The 25,248-nt window shown below is 46.7% G+C and overlaps 1 protein-coding gene across 1 annotated transcript in view; it reads right to left on the reverse strand.

Moving 5' to 3' along the window:
• csmd2 (CUB and Sushi multiple domains 2) overlaps window positions 1–25,248 on the reverse strand; it is a 244,295-nt gene that overhangs the window by 91,649 nt on the left and 127,398 nt on the right. The window contains exons 17-28 of the mRNA XM_030347780.1: window positions 24,929–25,067; window positions 23,247–23,434; window positions 22,428–22,616; window positions 21,496–21,612; window positions 20,337–20,552; window positions 19,212–19,400; window positions 17,527–17,696; window positions 17,012–17,168; window positions 15,762–15,953; window positions 10,962–11,088; window positions 2,445–2,647; window positions 1,819–2,010 (exon numbers count right to left, since the gene is read on the reverse strand). Coding sequence (XP_030203640.1) covers window positions 1,819–2,010; window positions 2,445–2,647; window positions 10,962–11,088; window positions 15,762–15,953; window positions 17,012–17,168; window positions 17,527–17,696; window positions 19,212–19,400; window positions 20,337–20,552; window positions 21,496–21,612; window positions 22,428–22,616; window positions 23,247–23,434; window positions 24,929–25,067 — 2,079 coding nt within the window. The remainder of the gene's footprint in view (window positions 1–1,818; window positions 2,011–2,444; window positions 2,648–10,961; window positions 11,089–15,761; window positions 15,954–17,011; window positions 17,169–17,526; window positions 17,697–19,211; window positions 19,401–20,336; window positions 20,553–21,495; window positions 21,613–22,427; window positions 22,617–23,246; window positions 23,435–24,928; window positions 25,068–25,248) is intronic.

Below are 25,248 nucleotides of genomic sequence, written 5' to 3' on the forward strand. Positions count from 1 at the left end.
ACAGAGATGTGTGAGCTGGCAATGAAGGAGCTGTCAACTGCAACTGTCAACTTGTCTTATCACTAGTAGCCCATGTGTTGGGGGATGTTCAGTTATTAAAATCTGGGAGACGTCATATTAAGACAAAAATCTGGTCCAACTGGCAACTCACAGCACAGCTGGCTGGAGTTTGCTTTTTGAGGGGAACGTCACGCTCGCTATTTTATACTCAATGATTACTGCTTCAAACGCATGTTGTGTTGTGCGACACCAACTCTGTTTCGGCGGAAGAAACGCGGAACGTTGGACCATTTACGTAAATAGTATGGGATTTGGGTTTTCATTGGTTCAATTGGGATAAATGTGGAAATCTTCCAACGTTTCATCATTTCTTTTGCAGAAACTGAGTTTATGTCGCAGAGCCGAATTTTTCACAATACTCGTATTAAGCAGTACTCTCTTGTAACTGCGCTTTAAAGTCTAATAAAAATAAAAAAGACAGATGTATACGACAACGGCATTCAGCAGTGATCTTCAGAATCCTGCGCGACCCTGTGCTTCATAAAGAGGGGCCCCGTTCTTATTGACGGTGCAATGTCAGGTTGTGTTTTACACCCGTGACTCCCTCGTGACTAGACACACAGCACCAAAGTCTGTTGGGTTCACAGACAGAAAAATAAAAAGCAAAAATAAAAAGCTATCAAACTAACTACACAAACACAGATTAAACACGGCAGCTCATTACAAAGTCCTAATTGCAACTGTTAAATACTTCCCCCTTAACTGAGCCTTAATTTCTTTCATATCCCTACATTATGAACGGGAGAGGGGAGGGGGGGCCGTCGAGACAAGTTAGTGTTTTTTTATTGCAGAGAGTATCGGAATATCGGATCTCTCCGTCTCCCTCCCAGCGAAGGTTAAGATGACGGCATGTTCATTGAGTTTGCCGCTTTAAGGCATTGCTTCATAGCAACCTTGTTCCCGGGCGTTCTCATCGCACAACAGACCTGCCGGAACGGGGTACCCTAGATGAGCCTTATAGGTTGGAAGAAAGGGGGCGGGGGTTCAGTTCCACGGGTTTCAAGGGGAGAGGCGAGAGAGAGCATAACGGAAACGGATATCCGTTTTCTTTGCACAAGTTTTGTATGTCGCTGTGTCAAATTCTTTGTCAAAACTCAAATATTTATTCTCCTCCTCCTCCTTCTCGTTATTTTTCTTCTGTCTCCGGGGAACTGGGAACAGGCGTACACAGCTCACAGTAAGTAAGAAAATGGAAATTGCCTTGTGGTGGACCGGGATAACGCTCCAATCCATGAACCTCTCTCAGCCTCGCTTCATATTGACAGGGGGGGGGGTGGACTTAAAGAGAACATTCAAAAGGCAAAACCGAGGAGACCGGATACACGTGTGTAAGAATAGCTTCCCGTATTATCGGTTCAATCGCCTCTTTCCTTTACTGCCTGACGTATTCGACACACACAAAAGGAGACTGCCTATTAAAAGTGATGCAGGATCTCATTATCACTATGGGATTGCAGCAAAGCTTTCCAGGGTCGGTTTTCCCCAACTTCGGCAGCCTGCAAGGATTAATGAGTTAGATGCATAGAACTCACCTTCGACCTAATCAACTGTGTCCCAATTCACTAGTGCTAATCATAATAATTCATTGCATTATTATTGGACTTTTCAAGCACTTTCACAGCAAGTTTTTGTTGGAATAATCACACCTCATCCACTACCCTTGGCGAGTAACTTGGGAGATACCATGATCAACCTATGACTCAAGCAGAGTAACACTTCACCAAAGCCAGACTAGGACCACTGCTTCGGGGCGGTCACCTGTGCAGGTGGGCGGGTCGGGCTGCCAGAAGAAGCGGCTGTTGATCTCGGTGCAGGTTATTTTGCTGGCCCCCTGCAGGACGTAGCCGGGGTCACACTGGAAGACCACGTGGTCCCCGGGCTCCCTGCTGTCCCCGCCCCGCGTCCCGTTGGTGGGCATGCCCGGGTCGTTGCAGGAGGTCGCCGTGGAGACTGGGAAGGAAGGGAAAAAATATGGTCTTCAATCTATTCGATTTATTATGAGCCTAGTTGTATCTATTGGATTGATTGCACCAAAAATCAGAAAATCGTTTGTGCATGAACTGTCTACACACGCTCAGTGACCAATTTTTAAATGGGCCAATTTTGGCCGCCCAATAATAAACAGTAACAGTCTCCTAATTTTCATCTTTGTTCATCGTTATATAACCACAAATTCGAAAAAACACATGGACGGAAAACACAACACACTGACATCCCCCCCCCCCCCCCACACACACACACACACACACACACACACACACACACAAACACACACACACACACCCCTCCCCAAAAACCCACATCGACATAAACAAACTCACCCACACCCTCACCCTCACCCACAGTTAATATAAACACAGTGCACCGCGTCACCCCTGGCTCACCAGAGAACTGCAGAGCGAAGCCCTGCTTGCTGGTAAAGAAGTCGGTGGTGAACTGCAGGCTGACGGTGTTGAAGGTGCTGTGGGCGTCCGGGGGCAGCGCCGAGCCGCTCAGCTCCCTCAGCAGCACCCCTCCTTCCTGGGGGCCATCCCAGATCCGAAGCACGTCGTGGACCTCCTCCGTGTGGAAGACCAGGAAGTGCAGGCTGAGGGAAACACAAAATACACTGACCTTTTAGATTTACATTTAGGGTATTTAGCGGATGCTTTTATCCAAAGCGACTTAAAAAAAAGGGGGAAGCAGTAGCTCAGGAGGTAGAGCGGGTTGGCCGGTATCTGCAAGATTGCTTGTTCGATCCCCGGGTCCTCCTAGCTGAGTGTCGAGGAGTCGATACACAAGAGTATATATATCGCTGTCGGTGCAGTAAGGATATTCATAGAAACATCAGAGGTCAAAAGGTCAGATGACGCTGATGACATGTTGACCTGTATTTCCTGGCTGGGATGAATGAGGATTATCTGATGTGGAGTATGGGTTTCATTTTATGCCTCTGATTAGTTTGTAGTGATGTACAAGTGAGTACCTAGTTAGCAACAGAAGATGAAGTAGTATGGGTGTATAGTAAGGTACTTAGTACGTACATAGTCAGGTACTTACACATTGCACTCCTTACATCAGGGACATTGTAAACATATATTAGGATATGGGATAAAAAGCTAACTATCGATTTGTTAAACCAAAGCACTTTTTTGTGCTTTGGTTTGACAAAAACTGTTGTTCTCAGTCCAATGTCTGAGAACAACAGTCGAATGAGATCCCCACCACGCTGACCAAGGAAAAAGCTAATGTTTAACATAACCAGGCAGCCTTCCACGTTTCTTATTGCAGCTGAAAAGTCTATGTATTAACCTAAACTTTTCACCTCACAAACACATTATAGTCTGAAAGGGTTATCTCGGCCTGAAAAGCTTTTCGTGCGTAAAGAAATTGGTAGACACCCAGCTCAAACCTTATTATGTAATGGAACTTTTAAGGCAGCATCATCAGAGTAATATAAACATAGCCTTGCTATTGACATTTTCTTCAGCTAAATATAGATACAGTTATAGCTTCAAAGAAACAGTGGACTCGTGGTAACATTTAAAAGCTCAGGAGACGACCAAAGAAGAAAATGAGAAGGAAAGAGAAAAGGAAAAGGCATGCCATTCCGTCTTTTAAAAGGATATAAAAAAAACAGCAATGCAAGCTTTACAGGTCCAATGACGAGGAAAGTGTGGTCGTACACGGACAGACGCACAGACAGATTCCACAGTGTTCCTCAGATGTTCCACAATGGCAGCCTGAACTGCGCAGACGCTGGCTGCCACAGCGTTTAATAAGCACACTCCTGACATCAGAAAGATTACTCTGTCAAAAAAAACAACACGTCACTAAGACTCCGGCATCTGCCACACAGCTGGCTTTTTAGAAAAACGGTCCAATCAAGCGCACCCTAGCCGGCACGTGCCTCTTGTTTGTGTTCGTGTGTATGTGTGTCTGTGTCTGTGTGTGTGTGTGTGTGTGTGTGTATATTTTGTGGATGTATGTTTGAATGTGTGCGTTTGTTTGTGTGGTCATGGGGAGAGACTGGGGGATAAGACCAGAGAGACAAAATATACAGTGTTTCACAGCAGATGGAAAACAAATGTTATTTCACCAACTTCTATGTTTGGCACCAGACACTCAATAATAAAGGTGGCATCTGCCCGCGAACAGACAACCCATTTAAGGTCGTGAAGCAATGTTCTCCGCACATGTTTCGGCTACAGTGTTAGTGTGAGTGCGCTCGACTTCACTTTGTTTGAATCGTTGCACGAAAATATGTTTTGTGTTCAATTCAGTATCGCATATAGGTTTTGTTTTCTATGGCTCTCGGTCTCTCTGAAAGGTAACAATGCCAGGCTCTTGTGGTTGGATTCCTCTCTAAAATAGTTGTCATCTCACAAGACAGGTCAACAGTTACCCTCTTGTTTGTTATCCACAGTGCTTTGGAAAGTAAACGCGAGAGCTATTCAATACATGTTTTTTTCTTCTTCTGCTGAAGTCAGTTGAGAGTGCATTGTCCGTGAGTGCGATCGTTTGCTGAAGTCCCGGTGAATAAAAAACAATAAGTGCACACTTAGCATAACAATGTCTGTGAATAATAAACAGACTTGGAATAAAATAGCAGTCTGTATAATAGCTTATTAAAGGGATTCTTTTGAATTACTAATACAGACCCACCCGGATCCATTTCCTACTTATAGATAACCTATTTTGGACTACTATAAATAATTGAGGGCATGAATAATGGAGAACAATTGATACAAAAATACAGAGTTTGGTCCTGGATTAGCCCGGTATACACACAGACACACACACATGCACATTGTAGGTAATTAAATCCATTGTGCATTTAACCAAAGAGCTCAAACTCTATCTGTAATGCAGGGCTCATATTTCCAGACCCCATGCACACATTATCACACACTGGCCTCTATGTAGTCTGGAAAGTAGCCTGGAAAGTAGCCTGGAAAGTGACAATTCCATCATTTTCACAGTTTTAAGGCTGCTGACTAAAAGGCAGGCAGAGCCACGCACAGTGTGCGTCCGACTGAACTTGATGTGTTCAAATTAGCTCTTTTTTTATCACTTCCCACACATGGTTGACGAAAAAAATTCTCACACAGACACACGTACACACACACACGCACAAACCCGGGCCTGGCTGAACAGCTGATGTACGTACGAGAAGCAGCATTTAACGGATACGTAGGCCTCACCCATTGCTGCCTAATTGGTGTCAAATTGAGGCTCTGCAGCCATGTGATGTGTTGGCTGTAGCCTCCGGCTACCTCGTAGCATTAGTGGATATCACATATAACCAACATGACAAGCCCTGGCGCAACACATGACAAGAACCTGTATGCAACATCAGCATACGAGGCAAAAAGCGTGCAGACAGGGTTGCAAAGAAAAAGAAATGAAAACACACGTGGGTGCCAAGTGCACACAGTAGGGATCGTTGTGTGTTTGTGTTTGTGGGGGTGTGGTGCATGCAATCGAAAAAGAACATACAAAGAAAAAAAGAGTGAGGCTGCTAAGAAAAAAACAATACTGAAACAGCCTGGGTCTTTTCTGAGCCGCACATTACAGCATGTCTGTGAAAGGGCCAGCATGATGAGAAAAAAGAATTGATCCCCTTTTTCTTTGTTCGCTTATTGCTTTTTCTAGTTGCACTCTCGCCCAGTGATGCGTAGCTCCCTTCGACGCTGTCACGCCGAGCTCAGCAGAAAAAAAAATAACGTTTAGCTTATGCCGTCGCCCTCGCTATAGAAAACCATTAGCAGATGACTGGATAGGTTTGCACTTATGAACGACGGACTAACTGCTGAGCTCAAGCGAGGGGTTTAAGTATAACATACATGAACAACCTCCACCAACGGGTGTAAGCAGGGGCTTCTAACGGTCTATCCGATGGAAGCAGATAGCCAAGTCACGGTAAAGAGCTTTTGTTCGCTACGCTAATGCTACGAAGATAACCCAGCTAGGCAGGTAGGCTAGCATACTGCGCCTCGCTCTCAGGAAGCAGAAGACAAGCTCAAAGCCCCTTGCACGCCCACCTCATGTAAGCGCCTCCAGGGGGGTTATGCTAATACAAGGTACGATATGCTAATGGTAGCATGAGCCTCCTACCGACCAACCTCACATCCAGATCAAGGGGGTAGGGAGGGGAGGGGAGAAGAGGAGAGGCGGGGAGAGGTTGAAGAGTGGTGGATACTCTGCAGGATTTGCAAAGTTAATTCTAACATGCGCAACTCCATCGTGTAAGAGCTGCATGCTTACGTCAATTCAGGGATGGCAGGTCTACACTGATTCAGTTATCCAGCTCACAGGATGGTGAGGCTTGAGATATACACTTCCATGGCCGGGGGGGCCGGGGGGTTGATTCCCACCGGACTACCAGGGCTACGAATGTTTGATATCTTTAGTCGGTTTATAAAAATGCTTAAATTATATGTTCATATTTGTTTTTCTTCAGTCTAACGGTGTGATCAATTTGTGTGTGTGCGCATGGGCGCGTGTGTGTGCGTGTGCGCGTGGGCGCGTGTGTGTGTGTGTTTGTGTGGGCGCACAGTTTTCTTTTATGGGTTTTGTTTAGTGTGTGGGAGGAAGTGAATTATCCAAAGAAGAAGGAAAATGTGGAGGATATGAAAGCAAGGAGGGGAAAAACATAGAAATCCAAAAAAGTATTCTCGGCTATGTTATGCAATCAGAGTCATATTAGAACCACATTTTGTCGATTCATCTATCATTCATCTATTTGCCCATCAATCTAGCCAATCATCAACACATATCTCACCGTTACTCCATCTGAGTGAGTGATGTAGAGAAGAAAAAGATGATGAAGTAACCAAGGATGTACACTTGAGAATGATCTATGCATTCAATGCATTCTACTCTTTTGCATATTTTCCCTTGTCTGCATCCAGCTTCCTCTATACTGGCATGTTCCCATCCCCCAGGCATTTTCATGGCTATGGGGAAGAAAACAAGCAGGTGAAACAAAAGGCAACCCCAGACAGGTATTGGTGTGACGGGTTGTGTGTATTTGTGTTTGTGCGGCTCCACTGGTCTTGGACGTTCTGTATGCTTCATAGTTCATGTGCGTTAACAAAACACCATTGGACCCTGGAGCGTGATGGTGCGAGCGATCCAAGCACCATCCCTCCCTCCTTCCCCTGTCTCTCTATTGTTAAGGGGCTAACGCTACAAGATTTGTTTTGTGTATTGTTTTGTATTGTTCTCGTATTGTGAGTGTCAAGCAGTGCAACACTGCAATCGGGTTTTCTATAGGGATTTCCTAGAAGGGCTCTCTGTGTGCATGAGATGGATAGAACGCCCCCGGGCCAGGGTCAACCGGAGGCCGTGGGAGGTAGCGAGAGAGAAAGACAACGGCAAGGACCAGATATGCATTCTCTGTTTATATAGGATCAAGAATCAGAGTGTGTGTGTGTGTGTGTGTGTGTGTGTGTGTGTGTGTGTGTGTGTGTGTGTGTGTGTGTGTGTGTGTGTGTGTGTGTGTGTGTGTGTGTGTGTGTTTGTTTGAGTTTGCATTCAAGCTTTTCAGCTTGTCTTTGTGTGAGCATGTATGTGAGCATGCCTGCACACCTGTGTGTGTGTGTGTGTGTGTGTGTGTGTGTGTGTGTGTGTGTGTGTATGTGTGTGTATGCACATGTGTGTGTGTCCGCCACCCATGTGTTGATATGAATACGTGTGTTTGTGTGTGAATTAAATGAAATACAAGGCGCTAACCTCTTTACCAAATAAGGCAGTGTTCCCACCATGGCCAGCCCACTGGGACCATACATCAGTGTCGGCATGTCACTCATCAATCGCAGAGCTTGAAGGCCACCGCTGTAAACAGTAGTGCCCCCAGGGGGTGGGGGCTCTGGGCCGAGTTTGCACTTGTAGCTAGCTAGTATACATTACGTTAACACAACCGTGTTTTTGATTCCGCAGCCATCAGTCTCGGTTGAGTACACTAATTGCCTTCATTGGACTGGACCTTTGAGATAATGAAGAGCCCAATCAATCATCTCAATGCAACCATGTAAGTGACATTTGATCCTCACTTGAAAAGTATATGATTTCTGTGCCCCGTGTCCCCACTCGGCCCAATCAGCTACGGCTACTCTGAGATTCTCTGGGTGTAATGCAGGGACAGCAGGGAAGAAAATAACCAACAAAGGGGGTTGGAGGAGGGAGGTGGATAGGCGAGGGAGAGGGGAGGGGAGAGCAGGGGGGTTGGGGGGGGGGGCATATCTCTATATGAAATGAAATAGAAAGTGGGGAAATCAATCTCTGTCTGCTTCTTGTATTGTGGTAAGAGTGACGCAATGGCATGAAAGTGATGCTATCATAGTGGGAACAAAAGCGTATTCAAATTCAATTTCAGGCCAGGCACAGGTGTCAAATTGTGCATTGGACGGGTGAGATAAAAAAGGGCAAAGGTAGCAATGCACGCACACACACACACCACACACGCCCACGCACCCACACACACACAGTGTCTCTCAAGATAGAGCTGCACATATGCTAGGATGCAATTCCTTCCAATAAAAAACGTGTTTGTGTGTGCGTGTGTTTGCGCGCGTGTGTGTGTGTGTGTGTGTGTGTGTGTGTGTGTGTGTGTGTGTGTGTGTGTGTGTGTGTGTGTGTGTGTGTGTGTGTGTGTGTGTGTGTGTGTGTGTGTGTGTATGTGTTTGGAGGGTGAGCTGGGGGGGCCGGCGGGAATGAGGTAATAACAAGCAGAAAAGGGGAGAATCCATCACTTTACAAATGATTCTCCCCAACTTTCTGACACACTTAATAATCCCTTCCACTTGTTATTACGACAGGTCTCTTCCTTTTAACATCTGATCATCCATTTTATTTTCAAATCTTTACCACCAAAACCCACCACCACCACTGCGCCAGCCCTTGATCTGGCGTAGCGTTAAACAAGCTAGGCATCTCACAAGCCTTCGGTGCACTTTCTAATTAGACCGCCAGCTCTGGTCGACAAACCAACGCCTGGGCCCTAATGCATTGCAAATGCTGCTCTATAATGGATGCCGGTGGATGGGGATCAAAGGCAAGTACACAGAGCCATATCCCACACTGACACACACACACAGAGCAACAGAGAGAGAGAGCGAGAGGGAGAATTTAAGGTATCCAGTGGTGTGGGGAAGGCGCTAATGAACCTATGCTGGTTTTCACCTGAGGTGTTGAAACATGTACACTGTGTTGCACATCTTGTCACACGTTCTCACCCGTGTGTACATGCAGAAGTACGGGTGTTCTTGTGTGTGTGTGTGTGTGTGTGTGTGTGTGTGTGTGTGTGTGTGTGTGTGTGTGTGTGTGCGCGCACGCGTGCGTGTGTGCTTGCATGTGTGTGCGTGTGCGTGTGTGTGTGTGTGTGTGTGTGTGCGTGCGTGTATGGTTACTGTCGTATCTGTGCGCGCGATCATGTTCACGAGTGCACCCGAGCGGAACAGCTACTGAGCATGTATTCAAAGTCAGGTTGTTCCTACAAGATCAAAGGTGTCAAGCCCCCCAAAAGTACATGAATTTAATGAAATCTTCTAGCCATGGCAAAACTCTATTCATACATTAAAATGTTCACCGCCGCGAGGAGCCCATACATCCCGCACTTACACGCTGACGGACATGGCGCCCCATACTGATGAGCACCGGAACCTGACCCCCTAGGAATAGTTAATATGATTTATCAGGGCACAGACCTCCTTTTAATTCTAGACACCCACTCGCTCTCCCCTCTCTCTTCGTGCCTCACTCCTGGCCCTGTTTCGCCTATTGCGTATTCCCCCAACCCCACCTCACCCAACCACCGGCCCCCTCCCTTCTCTCCCCTACAGCCAGACACACTTAGGGGGATGAGGATGAGGAACATTGTGCCCTCTGCAACGCAATCAGCGGCTACCTCGAGTACCTCGGGGGCTCGCACACACACTCCCTGGCTGCCGCTTCACTCCACGTGATCTTTCTGAAACCGCAAGGATGCTGCAACTCCAGGACCTATTAAGTGGGCCCCTCTTCTGCATCTTTGGCCTGCGTGTGTGTGGGTGTGGGTGAATAAGTGTGCTTAAGTGTGTCTCTGTGTGCGAGTGTGTGTGTGTGTGTTTGTGTGGGTGGGTGGGTACTGCAATGAGTGAGTGAGTGAGTGAGTTTGTGTGTACATGAGTGAGATAGTGAGTGAGTGAGTGAGTGAATGAGTGAGTGATTGGGTGAGTGAGAGAGTGCGTGAGCTAGTGAGTGCGTGTGTGCATGAGGGCGTGAGTGCGTGCGTGATGAAGTGTGTGTGTTTGTGTGTGTGCGTGTGTGTGAGTATGGGGGTGCATGTGTGTGTCTGTCTGCGTGGGAAGAGAGGTTTCTCATCCAATTGCGTCAACGGCTTAACTGGTGTTGGTTCTGTTCTGGCCAAACTTGGACTCAAACAGGATTGGAAGAACCAACTGCCATTTTTGCTCTGTCCAACACACCAACATCAGATGAACGCTCAGAAATGTATTAAAAAAAATGAACAAACTTCGACCAAATCGGCCGGATAGTCTAGGCTTAAGGGCGATTGCCTCCCGGCTAAGAGTTTCTGAGTTCCCAGTCTACCTCGAGATATCTTTGAGCAAGATTCATTCACTCCTTACATGCGTGTTAACAACATGTATCTAGAAATCGATTCACTGTAAGTTGATTTGAATTACAGCGTCCCCTTGATTACAAAACGGTTAATAGTACCACAGTTATATAAACCTTCTACAAATGGACCTGCTAACCGGGCACATTAAAGCATCTAATGAGCAACACGATCTTCTCCGACTGAGGGAGCACAGACAGAGAAACCCCCTGTTGCAGGAAATGCATTGGAAATCCACCAAGGCATTGCAGCGCTAGTAAACTTGAGTACAGGTGGGGGTGGGTGGATGGAGGAGACAGACCTGACGGTGCTCCCGGGCGGGGCTTCGATGGTCCAGACGCAGTGGAGGTTGTGTTCATAAGGAGCCGGGTATCCTGGAGAGAGGATCCGGCCCGACGGGTCATCCTTGATGCTGCCGCCACACTCGGCTGGGAGAGAGAGATAAGGGTGAGAGGGACAGAGAGAGAGAGAGAGATAAGGGAGAGATAAAGGAGAGAGAGGGAAAGAGATAAGGGAGAGATAAGAGAGAGAGAGAGAGAGAGAGAGAGAGAGAGAGAGAGAGAGAGGGAAAGAGATAAAGGAGAGAGAGGGAAAGAGATAAAGGAGAGAGAGGGAAAGAGATAAGGGAGAGAGATAAGGGAAAGAGATAAGGGAGAGAGATATAAAAGAGAGAGAGAGAGAGAGAGAGAGAGAGAGAGAGAGAGAGAGAGAGAGAGAGAGAGAGAGAGAGAGAGAATCATGCAAGATTGGTTATTAATGGTTTGAAATAGAGGTTGAGATGTGAGTGAATGGCACAATTGTAAATAAATTGCTGATCATTTTATTACACACACAACTAGAATGAAGAAGAAAAAAAAAGACGCACACACAATGGATGAGACAGGGTTAACATCCTGATGACCTAATAACATTTTAAGTGGGTTCGTTATATTAATATACATTACGTTCATATATTAAACCCAATGGGCTTCTTTAGTCTGCTGGCAATTTTAATGATAGACAGGGTGGTGCCCCACTCTATATTCTCAGGTCAATACACGCACGCACATGTGCACGCACAACCAAACACACACACACACACACACACACACACACACACACACACACACACACACACGCACACACGCACACACGCACGCACGCACGCACGCACGCACGCACGCACGCACGCACGCACGCACGCACGCACGCACGCACACACACGCACACACACACGCGCGCGCAGGGGCACGCATTTGTATGCGCATAGACAAAAACACTGCATATACCTCACATGCACACGCACAAACACCAAAAATGTAAACACACAAACACATACAACAGAAACCGTGGACAGAAGAACCAAAAAAACTCTCACACCCACCACCCAAGGCATTTCTTCGCTGTCAAGGCAATCCACTTTTGTCCCTGCTATGATGTCATCCTTCATACTCAACAATGATGAACCAATTAAAAAAGTTTCCTAAAAAAATGTTTTTGGGAACCTTGACAGCAAAGTATTAGATTTAATAGAGCATGATCAGGGGAAGAAAACACTGGGAGCATTAACCAACCATCTTCAGAGAGACAATTCAGGGAAATCTCAAAGTGAGTGTAGGAACAACTAAGGAAACATAGTGGATATGTCTGCAAGACAACTAAAGGAATCTACAAGATAAAGAAGTCAAGAGATTTGCATGGCCTCAGTATCAGACTTTGTGGCTACAGTGCAAATGCTTCAAAGCTCAACACCCTTATATTGGAGAGAGGAAGGGGGATAACTCTAGGTGCATCATTTGTTCAAATGCATTTTTAATTAACAATGCAAACAAAGTTACATAATTTGTATAACTTGACATTATTAGGATTAATCTTCCACACCAGGTAGTGACAGAAGATTCCAGCATGAAAAATAAAAACGGAATCGAACTTGCAATGACCATTATTTCCTCAGATTTTCCTTAACAATAACAGCAGAGAAATCAGAAATTCGGAGAGCCGCAAGGGAAATATCTTTGCTTTTAGTTTGAGTCATCGATCACAAAATGTGTGGAGGCGTATCCGATCCAGGGCTGCAGTATTTGCTGATCTTCTCAAACTCAACGTTCATCCTGTGGATGCTGTGATAGATGCTTGATTTTGCACAGCAGTGTGTGTGTGTGCGTGTGTGTGTGTGTGTATGTATGCATGCATGAAGGAGCGAGAGAGAGCTAGAGAGGGCAAAAGAGAGAGGGAAAGAGAGGGCAAAGGGGGGGCAGTGAGTGCATGTGTGTGTGTGAGTTTGTGTGTTTGTATGCAAGAGAGAGCGAGAGAGGGCAAGAGAGAGGAAGAGAGAGAGAGCGAAAGAGTGAGTGAAGGGAAGGCAGTGAGTACATGTCTGTATGTGTGTTTTTTTTTCATGCATCTGAGCGTGTGTATGTGTGTCCGGCGCCAGCGTGGCCCCCACTGGCGTTTTGTGCAACTGATGGTGCCAGTTCCTGTGCTCATGTTTGGTGTGGCGCCCCTCTGAGGCATTAGAGGATTCACTGCTTGTTGAGCTGTGAAACGAGTACTGTCGTATCTCCAGGACTGCACTGTATGGACACACACACACACACACACACACACACACACACCAACACATTCACACATACACCAACACACATACAGACACACAGACACGCAACAACACACTCACACACACACCAACACACATTGACGCACACACAGACACAAACACAAACACAAACAGACTGATAAACACACACACACAAAGTCACATGCGCACACACAGGCTGTGGAGAGCATCAAATGGTTTGATGTTAGACCAACACCCAGATTTTTCTTCTGGTTCCACTTAAACTAATGCGCTGCCTTCAGAGAGCCACCCGGGCCGAAGCGTCATCATCCCCCGGCCTCTGAGCTGCCCACCCTAGAGTGCTCTGACATGTGAAATGATTGTTGTGAACGTTCTCGAAACCATCCTGGAGACAGAACAAAGCCGCTCTTCTTCCACCAGGGTCAGTCAGAGGCTTTGAGGACCCTGCAGCCTGTTAAGGATGAAGACGGATATGATGACGATGAACTGTGACTGTGACTGGGAAGGTGGTGATGATGATGATGATGATGATAATGATTAAATCCTTTCATTTCCCGAAAATAAATTATACAAAAGCTTCCCTGGACATCTTTTGATATCATGCTCTGTTCCTTCTCACGTCATTATGTTCATCTCTCTCTGTTTATTTAAAAAGGATAACATATCAAATATGAAGAGATATTCGCATTTACCGTCGACGTATTCATCTCTGTCCTAAACAAGAATCCAAAATATAGCCGATGAACTCCACCGGTGCTCCACGCACGGCTGAGCTTAAATATATCCTCTCCCCCTCTTCCTATTTCCAGCGATCGCTGCCTCCACTGAGGAGGTGTGTGTGTTGTGGAGGTGGTTTGGGAAGGGGGGTTAGGGGGTTGGAATTCTGACCCGCTTGCTCTCTGGCTCTCTCACTCACGTGAAATCCACATGTACTAAATGTTTCGGGTCCCTCATCCATCTACCTTATTCTGTTGGACTGCAGGGCTTTCATCCAGGAATATAAGCTCAGTGAGAACAAATGGTTGGCTCCTCTCGATCGGGTTTTCAAAGTCAAAAAAGGAAAAGGTCTGGTTGAATGGGTTTATGGACTGACGTTATTTTTCATTATATAGTTATTTATCCATGGACTAAACCAGTTATTCTGAAAGTGGGGGTTGTAAGATGATTTTTGGGGTGCCTAGAGATGATTTGCGTATCGTCAAAATGGTGGCTGCATTTGAGGCAATGTAATAATTCTGAATCGGGAGCGCAGAGCAACATTTCACTATCATCATCCTCATCTTCAAACCGCTTGTCCGAGGTCAGGTCACGGGGGCAGCAGCTCCAGCAGGGGCCCCCAGACTTCCCATTCCCGGGCTACATTGACCAACTCTGACGGGGGATCCTGAGGCGTTCCAAGGCCAGTGTTGAGATATAATCTCTCCACCTAGTCCTGGGTCTTCCCCCGGGGTCTCCTTCCCTCTGCTCGTACCTGGAACACCTCTTGGGAGGCGCCCAGTGGGCATCCTTACCTGATGAACGATCTCGACTGACTCCTTTCCAAGCAGACGAGCAGCGGCTCTTATCCAAGATCCTCACGGTTGGCTGCGCTTCTCACCCTTCCCATTTCAATATTACATATGTAAATGTATTTTCTTGACTGTACCGACAAATTAATTTATCTTGCCTCCGCTTGCCTCCTCGATCTATCCCTCTCCACCCGTTTGATTTCTTTTTAGCAGCCGTTTCAGCAAGCAAAGCGTTAAGCGACTGGCCCAAGGGCAGCAAGACACTCGCGGGAGCAATCGACCAGGCAACCCCTTTGGATGATGAGTGAAAGCTATTTCCGCCCGCAGGAAAACATCAGGATAGAGATCATGGCGAAGGTTCAGCCCTGAGAGAACAAGTTGCCCATCTGGGGTATGTGTTTCATCCCGCTTCAAGTAGAGATCTGGAGGTCCCGGTGTATCGAAGGCTTCCCCTTTCATGTGCACCTTACTTGAGTTTTGGAACACATCCAAACTTCTTTGAGGCATTTTGTAAAAGTACAAAAGTAGAGACTATGGAGAGAACTTGAGGCCTCGTGATAAGACACTCACATATGAATATATGAATACAAATGACAATCCTGGATGGAGACTAAAATAAATCATTGTTGTTTAGAAAGCGAGAAAAAATAAATGAATAAAACACCCTCCCCGCAAGCTGTACTCCTACCGGATGACCCAGAATATATTACTTTTTATGGTATAGAATTTCTTTTCAACTTTGTTGGAGTAGGAACCAAATAATAAACTAGGTCACACGGTAATTCTGAGTCCGTGTTGAGGATTCTGAGTAATGCTAATTATACAGCAAATACATGCAACAACATAACTCAAGGTAAGCTGAAAAAGGCATGTGGACGATCATATCCTCCATCTTTGTTTGCCACAATGATTATCAGGAACGGAAATAATGACGCCAATACAAAGTAAATTGATAAAAAACACACAAAAAGACGAAATACTGACAGAACAAAGGCACAACAGAAAGACGCAACAAGAAGGGCTGTAACGGACTCACCGACACACAGCGGCAGAGGGCTGTTCCAGGCCCGCCTCTCTCCTCTCAGGCAGGTGAGCACCTCGGGCCCCTTGAGGGTGTAGCCCGGGTCGCAGCTGTAGGATACGTTGCTGCCCGCAAATTGGCCCTTGTCCTCCCTCTTGTAGCCGAACTGGGGCACGCCGGGATCCTCGCACCTCTCCAGCTTAAAGCCTTGGTGGGTGGGTGGGAGGGAATGCAGGGGGTGACGGTGTTTGGGTTGGTGGGGATGGAGAGAGGTGGGGGTGGTTGAGTGGAGGAGGAGGATGGAGGTATTAGTCAAGATAAGGTCATGGGGAGAGGTGAGAGTGAAGGGGAAAATCCAAGGAAGTATAGTAAGAAACGTAGAATGAAGGAAGATATGATTGGAGGATTTAGGAAATACAACAAGGAAGGAAGTATGGAAGGAAAAAGGATAGAAAGAAAGGTTGAGGAACAACATGAAGGAGGGAAGGAGGAAAGGACAGCAACAATAGCATCAGAATGCTCACGTGTGCTATGTGTGTGTTGTTTCATGGAAAACATTGTGCCTGTAGCCTAATGTTATGCATAGCCTTCTCATCTGTCAATTCCTTTTAAAGTTACTCATTATTTTACTGGCCACCCATGGGCACACACATTAATGCAACCTTTCCGTGTTTAGTGCTAATTAATTTAACCTGTAAACGAGCATCTGCCCAGTGGCCAGACTTTGTGTGAGTGTGTAGGTGTGGGTATATGTGTGAGTGTGTATGTGGGTATGTGTGTGTGTGTGTGTTTGCATGGATGTGTGTACATCAGCTTGTGTTTGTTCTTGTGCGTGCATGCGTGTGTGTGAGAATCCGCGTGCGCATTCGTGCCAGCACATGTGTGCATATATATGCCTGCATGTACAGTATGTGAATGCATTTGTACGTGTTTGTGTGCATATATGTGGGTGTGTGTTTGTGTATAAATGAGTTTTTACAGGTATGAGTGCATGTGTGTGCATGCACGAGTGCATGTGTGTGTGGACGCATGGTTGCATGTGTTCTTACGTGCAGGAGGGCGTGTGGGTGTGTGGGTGTGTGTGTGTGTGTGCGCGTGTGTGTGTGTGTGTGTGTGTGTGTGTGTGTGTGTGTGTGTGTGTGTGTGTGTGTGTGTGTGTGTGTGTGTGTGTGTGTGTGTGTGTGTGTGTGTGTGTGTGTGTGTGTGTGTGTGTGTGTGTGTGTGTATGTGTGTGTGTGTGTGTGTGTGTGTGGGTCTACACTCACTGGTGTAGTGGAGCTCAAAGCCCTTGCTGGTGTTGTCTGAGTTGCTGATGAACTCCAGCCACATGGAGCTTGAGGTGGAGTTAAGGGTGGTGTCCAACAGCTCGCTCCCAGTGAACAACCCCAGCATACGGGCCTGGTTACTGTTCCCATCAAACACCTGTGGGAGTGTGTGGGGGGGGTAATAATTAGCTTAAACAGTCAGTGAGGGACCACACAGATACACATACCCAAACACATGCACACCCGAGTGCAGAATCTGCAAGGAAACATGGGCACCTCAATGTCGGACACACACACACAAAGACACACACACATGCAATGAATTAAGTCACTCAGACACGCACTGTATAAACATTGACACAACCAAACAGCAACTGTTCACAGACAAAGTCACAGATTTACAACACACACACACATGCAAACACATAGAAACAGTCCCACATGTGGGCTTGTGTGTGTGTGTGTGTGTGTGTGTGTGTGCGTGTGTGTGTGTTGGGGGGTGTACTCCTTCTCACTTTAAGCATATCATCCTCCTCCAGTCTGAAATCTCTCGCTCTGAGCTGGATTCCTTTGCCAGCCTGCGTCTTGATGGAGTAGATGCACTCGTGGCTGTTTCCATAGTAACCGGGGTAGTTGGGCGAGAGCAGAACCCCCTGCGTGCCAGTCACTGAGGATCCGCACTCGGCTGGAGGAGAGAGAGAGAGATAAGGAGAGAAAGAAAGAGAGGGAACGGTGGATCAGAATGATGATACAGAGCGCAATATAGAATGACAGAGAAAACAACGGGAGATAGACAGATTGAGACCAAGAGATGGACAGAAAGACAGACAGCGATGGAACCACAGATCAGATTGATATTGGGGAGAGAGAGAGAGAGAGAGAGAGAGAGAGAGAGAGAGAGAGAGAGAGAGAGAGAGAGAGAGAGAGAGAGAGAGAGAGAGAGAGAGAGAGACGGAGACAGACAGTGGTGGAACAATGGCTCAGATTGATGACAGATAGGGAGAGAGAGTGACAGAGAGACAGATAGAGAGAGACAATGAGTGAGGGAGATAGTGTGAAAGAATGAGACAGAGAGAGAGGGAGGAAGAAAGGGTCCCAGTAGAGGAGTAGTTTGAGAGAGCAGAGGACATATTTATCACCATATGCTTGAAACTCAAATCACAAATTGAAATAGTCATATCAACATGAAGGGGTTAGTGAGGGAACCATGAAATGGAGTTATTGCAGATAAGGTTTTAAAGTCGGTTACTCCGAAAGTGCAAAGTAGCTTATATTAACTGTAACCTGAATATGATATTTATAATGAGCACTTATTTTGGGCAATTTGATCTTTTTGAATTTGGATCAGATTCAATGCACAAAAAAAGAAAGAAAAGCAGACTGCAACTAACTTATCGTTTCTAAACATTCTTTTTGCTGGTTAGTTTGTTTTTACGCTTGCCCTCATCAGGGAATCACTTGCCCTACATGGAACTAATTCTGCAATACCTGGCAACCGCCAACTTCACACATTGACAGTGGGAGCAAAGCAGCAACGCACAATATAAACCACTAACAAAGGTGCCACATCAGAATAAATAAATAATGATGCTTAACACATCTTAATGACTTGGCTCCATGAGACTTTCAAGTTTACAAATTACCCAATAAACGTACAAACCATTCGCTAACTTTGAGCACCGGTAATTTCTCAAAAAGTGTAATAAACCATTTTGAACCAGGGCTTTAAAAGAATGGGCTGTATCTAGAGGACGTTTTCCATATTTTTTAAGCCAACGATTCCCCTCTTCCTTGCATCCTAAATCTTAGACTGGAAGTGGTGATTGGGCCAGGTCGTCGACAGCCTACGTCACATGTTAGGGCATTTAATAAACTCGGCTGTCACCTGCCCACACTCCCCCTTTCCTCTGCTCTGCTTGTGTCCTCGAGGGAATGGTGAACAAGCAATAGGAAGGAGGATGTAAAGAAATAGTGTTGTAACACACAGCCTGTGTTAAGGTAGCCTCCACCTTCCTGAAGAACCATGGCATCAACAAAAATGGCCTGTGTGTGTGTGTGTGTGTGTGTGTGTGTGTGTGAATGCATGGACTACATCAGGCATCATGTCTGGCGGGGGGAGGTGGGTGATGTGTTGGGAAATGGGTATGGGTGTGTGTGTGTATATTTAGGTATATAAATAAGAAAGCATGTGACCACCTACCCACACACCTTGGCAGAGGGGAGCTCCACACCCGCCGTCTCCCCCCTAGACACACCACCCGGGGCGGACCCTCCAGGCGGTACCCCGGGAAGCAGGAGAAGATGAGGATGTCTCCCACCCCGTACTGTAGCCCCTTGCGGGTGCTGTAGGTGGGGATGCCCGGGTCCTCGCAGGGCTCCAAGTCGTACTCTGGGGACAAGGGGGACGTTGGTCGCTTGAGTCATTTCAATGATTCACAGCACAGGGTGTTACTAAAAAAAGACCCAAACTAATTCCTTAAATATATAACAGTATCAAAGTCAAAGTCAAAACCAGCTCTGTTGTCAATTACCAAATATGAGCAAGACAAATATAGAAATCGAAATTGTGTTTGTCTCTGACCCACGGTGCAATAAGTACAAAGGATAATTTGGTCAAATTAATAAAATAAGTAATATTTACTATATTACAATATTATTATAATAAATTGCATGAAGAACACCCTGACATCGCTCTGCCAAGGGCCTTGAGTGCGTTCACCTTGAACATACAAAATGGACCACGTATATCGGAAAAAAGTTAGGGAACTGCGTCTCTGCAGTTGTTTATTCGTTGAGGGTTTCTCACCATTAACTTGATAATAGTCCCGATAAAAACGAAGAGGGTCTGGTTGTGATGGTATATCCTTAGCACAACGTCGGAGGAATGGTTAGGTAGGTTTTATACGGGTTAATGAAGTACATAATTAGATAGAACGCCTTTAAGGAAAAAACAACAAAACACTTAAAGCTGCTCAGCTAGAACTAAACCATGCAGGATCCCCCACAGCCCTAGATTGGGACGCTGTCACTTTTCAGCACAGAATGAACTCCATATGATCTCCTTGTTTTCCTCCCGGTAGAAAGGTTGTGGGATCAAACCCCCATTATCCAAGGTCTACCTATGGCGACCTAACCCGCTGACCTCCAACCTCAACCTTTACCCAAAGTCACAATGGGTAAAGATGTAGTCAGGACGACCATCGTAATCCACCATTCATAACGACAACAACAGCGGTGTGATCCCCACTTCCTGCGGCGGAAGCAGTCGTCAGAGCCACCCCGTACGCCCTGTCTCCGAACCCCCACCCCACCACCGCCCTTTTACCGGAGAAGGTGATGTTGAAGCCCTCGTAGGAGACGGAGAAGTCGGAGAGGAAGCGGATCTGGGCGGTGTAGTTCCCGAAGAGCCCCGCGCTCAGGGTGGGGGGCAGGGTGGAGCCCGTCAGCCTCCACAGGGGCTGGGAGAAGCTGCTGTTCTCCGTCACCAGCAGGTGGTCGTGGGGGCTCTCCAGGTGGAAGGTGTGGAAGGTGAACTGCACACCTGCGGACCAGACGGGGGAGTCGGTGGTAAGGACACAGATCGGTTATTGCACTTTTCCCCTCTAATTCATTCATCTGTCTGTTGCAGCGTGTTGCGGTGACTGCGACTAGACGCCTGGCTTCTCCTTATGGTTAACCAGCCAGCACCCCATCATCAATGTAAAATGTTTTGCCTGTATATATGTGTATATGCATGTCAATTATGGAACGCATTGCATTCCTGAGCATTCCTGGAAGGTGGGATCCCCCACTCTGCGTTCCTCCTCGTGATTTCTTCCTTGCTGATTAAGGGAGTTTTTTCTTGTCCTCTTTGGGGGTTGGGACACGGGGGTGTAAATATTTGCACTGTTAAGCCCTTTGAGACTGTAATGGTGATTAAGGGCTACACAAATACAATTGAATTGAAATGAATTGATAGGGTGGTGCATTGTTGTTGTTGTGGTGGTGGCGTGTTGCTTGGTTTCATGTAAATTGTACCTCAGGGAAAACATGGATTATTGATGCACCTAGCCCTGTCACGGAGCTGATCAAAGTTGTTCAAAGTTTCTAATAAACAAAAACTAAAAGCTGTTTGAAGAAATGACTCATCCTATTCATAGCAGAGATAGTTACTGCCAGCTTGGGATATGAACACGAGAAGGTAACGAGAGTGGAATAAATAAATAAATACAAATCTGTCTCTTATCCTTCTGTGGGCGCTCATCTCAAGACAAGCGGAACAACGCGACGGCGTGAGTCATCCTGCGGGGCCCCGGGGCCTCTAGGCCATTTGGTCTTTTTCGACGGGATGCGGCGTTCACGGTGCATAAACTAAACCACTTAAAGGAGGAAACTGAACTTTAACAATAACCAAATGTCTACTTTGGTGTGTGTAATTCAAAACTGCGGTGGAGGGTTAGGGGACGAAGGGGGCCGGTCGGGGGGGCCCTTCTGGGATCGCTGACCTTTGCCGTGAGACGACTCGATCATCCAAGTGCAGTTGAGGTTGTGTGGGTAGAAGTCGGGGAAGCCAGGTGACAGAATGGTACCGGTGTTTCCCTGGATATAGCCTCCGCACAGCGCTGTGTTGGAGAAGGAGGAGGAGGAGGAGGAAGAGGAGGAGAAGGCGGAGGAAGAGGAGGAGGAAGAGGCGGAGAAGGCGGAGGAAGAGGAGGAGGAAGAGGCGGAGAAGGAGGAAGAGGAGCAACAGGAGCACAGGTAGGTGGACGGCAGAGAAAGCATATCAGATTGTATAAAATGAGAAAAATAATACCAATGCCATCACAAAAAGTGGGAGAAGGAGATGGAGAGACAAAAGAAGAGGGAAGAAAAATGTTAGTACAAGCCAAGACTTATACAACTATATGGAAAATACATACTTTACAACTCTTCTTCCAAATCCTGCCTCCCCTAAAACTTTTCCATTCATTTACAATTGTGTGAAAGGCATTTTATCAGTCGTGCCTTTCAAAAGAGTGTAAAAGTAAATGCCTGGATCGCACCGTCGATATCATTAAGGAGAAGGTGGGGCAATCAATAACGTTCTTCAATATAAAAGCATTTATAGTGGACTAAAGCAGGAGAACAGCAAAATGGTGTGATCGGTGCCTCACTTATAAATAATTTACAACCATATGAACCAAAGGCTCCTTTCAGCCCAATAAGGGAATGGTCTATTTGCCATTCTTGTCGGGGGTTACCCTTTTTGATTACAGGATTCCACCGAGTTTATTGCAATCCAATGAAGTAAAGTCGAGAGGCTTCTACTAATCCATCACCGTGCAACACCTCAAACATTCCCTTTGAGCTCAGCCTCCCATCGCTCTAGACTCTGTCTCCCTGGACCCTGTGTTGTTGTGGTGCTGCTGTAGACACTGTTAAACACGGTGGAGCGTACCATCGCAGGTAGGCAGGGGACGGCTCCACTGGAAGTTGGGCTCACACTCGAGAGGCTCAGAGTCGCTCAGCGTGTACCCAGCGTCGCAGTTGAACGTCACCAGGGCTCCCACATAAAAGTCGTTGCCATGGCGCTGTCCGTTGACCGGGATACCGGGATCCACGCAGTGATCTGACTGTAGTTGGAGTGCTGGGGAGGGAAGACAGCAGCCATGAGTTTCACCCGATAACCCCGAAAAGGGAACTTTTCAACCGCCCGCACGCAAACACACACACATGCGCACCAACACGCGCGCACACACACAAAAGCACATTTCACTTAAAGGCTAAAAGCATTGTGGATCAAGTTTCAAGCTTCACATTTTCTTAAGACCTAACCGCTATTCCTAGGTCACATGTCATACCCCCCAGGTCATGGCATGCTAAAAGGGTTGCAGAAATAGCCATCTGGTCCAAAACAAAGTACTTTAATAGCAACACACCAATAGAAAGCCTCTTGAAAGCTCTCTCCTTATATGTGGAATTGGCTGCCTTGACTGTGAATTATTGAGTCTCTTCAAAAGGTAAACAAGCTGACAGAAGCTATGGAGGGTTCACGGTATATGCCGCAGGTATGTGAAGGGCTCTAGAAATAATTGATCATGTATTCATGCATTTGATTATTTATAATTGTTTGTTGTTTGAGCATTTGTTTGTCGAAAATGTCTGTTTGGGGAAATGTTTACAGGGCTCTCTTGAGAAAATACCTTCATCTCTCAAACATCCTGTCTTAAATTAAAGGCCAAACCCAAAACTCAAACACTTCGGAAAACAAACATACTCTCGTAGCGGATGCGGAAGCCGATGTCAGAGTGGCTCTTGTCGGTGGAGAAGAGCATGAAGATGTAGTTGGAGGTGCTGATGAGGAACTGGGGAACCTGGGTGCCCTGGTAGCTGCCGATGAGCGGCGAGGACGGGAAGCGTCCGTCACGCACCTCCAGCACGTCGTAGTTCACCTCTGTGCGGAACCTTGGGGAGGGGAAGAGGGGAGAGAGAGATAAGAGAAAGGATGGTAGAGATCAAAAGCCGTGATGCTTTGGGCACAATGGCCAAGTTGCCATTTGGTTGTGACACTACCCTTGCATATAGGTTGCAATAGATTGATCCGATTGCATTGTCTGTGCGTGTGCATGTGCATGTGTTTGCGTGTGCATGCATGTGTACATGTGTGTGCATGTGTCTTGATCTAGCTGGCTGAGTCTCCATTTGAATTCACGATGAGTGCTCCAGGCTTCTGAAGAGTGTCCTTTTGTCTAATTCGTGTGCGTGTGTGTCTGTTTCTGTGTCTGTGTTTGTGTGTCTCTATGTGTCTATGCGTGTGTGTGTGTGTGTGTGTGTATTTGGTATGTGTGTGTATGTTTGTCTCTATGTGTGTGTGTGTGTATGTGTGTGTCTTTGTGTGTCTCTCTCTCTATGAGTGTGTATATGTGCTGTATTCTCAGTGTCCTTGTCCCATTTCATCATCAAAGCGGTGGATAATACGTCTGTCTGCAGAGCGGCAGCAGCGGCATCAGGTCGTCTAAACGTAGGCTGCGGCGCCAGGCTTTATTGATGTTCCGGGCGAATCAAAGAGCGGCCAGCACTTATTTTGTTTTTTCATCTGGCCCCGGCAAGCCATCTATCCCTGACAGTAATGAGACGGCCACACGAGTGGTGCTACGGTCAAATGTTAACATGCATGCGTTTGATCCAGATTTAACTCTCTCGCTCATGTGGACAGCTGAAAGTCACATGAACGACACGTTTATATGTGTATGCGTTATTTTGGTGTTTGTGAGTACCTTTGGTCGTCAGAGCGTGTTGGGATAACAGATCAGCCATGGCGACACTGTGTGTGTGTGCTTGTGTGTATTTGTGTGCGTTTGTGAAAGGAGTGAAGGAGGGGGTTGGGGGAGGGGGCAATACAATTATTCAATCCAATAATTAAGATCACAACTCGATACATAAGCCGGAAGGTTATTCAACCCTTGGGAGTATATTTTGTACATGAAGATGTGCTGATCTGCTGCATTAGGGAACAAAGGGAGAATAAAAAAGGGCAAAAAGAGAGGGCCGAGAGGGAAACATGACATCTAAAGAAATATATAAGAATATAAAGAAAAGAGGCAACAAGGGATTTGACTCGTTCCTGAAACAATGTGACTCCTAAAGGGCTGTTAAAGGTGTCATGATATAAGATAAGGTGTTTGCGTGTGCGTGTGTGTGTGTGTGTGTGCCTGTGTGTGCCTGTGTGTGCCTGTGTGTGCATGCCTGCATGTGTCTATGCCTGTGTCATGTGCTTAAGCACATACTTGTGTGTATGCATGTGTGTGTGTGCACGTGTGTGCATTTGCGTGTGTGTGTAGGCGTGAGCATGTATGCATGTGTACAAGCACTTGTGCATTTTGTTCCTTTCCATGTGTTTTTCTGTGGTTGCATTTGCTTCTGTGTGTGTGTATGTGTGTTCGCAAGTGGGAGACTCACTTGTCAAAGATGATCTTGATTGGGTAGCCAGGAGGGGCCTCGATGATCCACTCACAGTTAAGGGCCTCCTTGTAAAGCTCAGGCCATCCAGGGGACAGGATGATCCCACTGGGCGCTTTCAAATCCCCACCACACGGAGCTGGGGAGAGAGGGGGGAGAGGGGGGAGAGTGAGGTGAGAAGATGGAGTGTACAATGAGAGGACGGAAAGGGGAATCAGAGGGAGGGAGGGAGGGAGGGAGGGAGAGAGGGAGGGAGGGAGGGAGGGAGAGGGGAGCAGGGATGATAAGTAATTGGGAAAGAGAGAGCGATAAGGAGAGCA

This window comes from Gadus morhua, chromosome 22, assembly GCF_902167405.1.
Source record: "Gadus morhua chromosome 22, gadMor3.0, whole genome shotgun sequence".
Lineage (NCBI taxonomy): Eukaryota > Metazoa > Chordata > Actinopteri > Gadiformes > Gadidae > Gadus > Gadus morhua.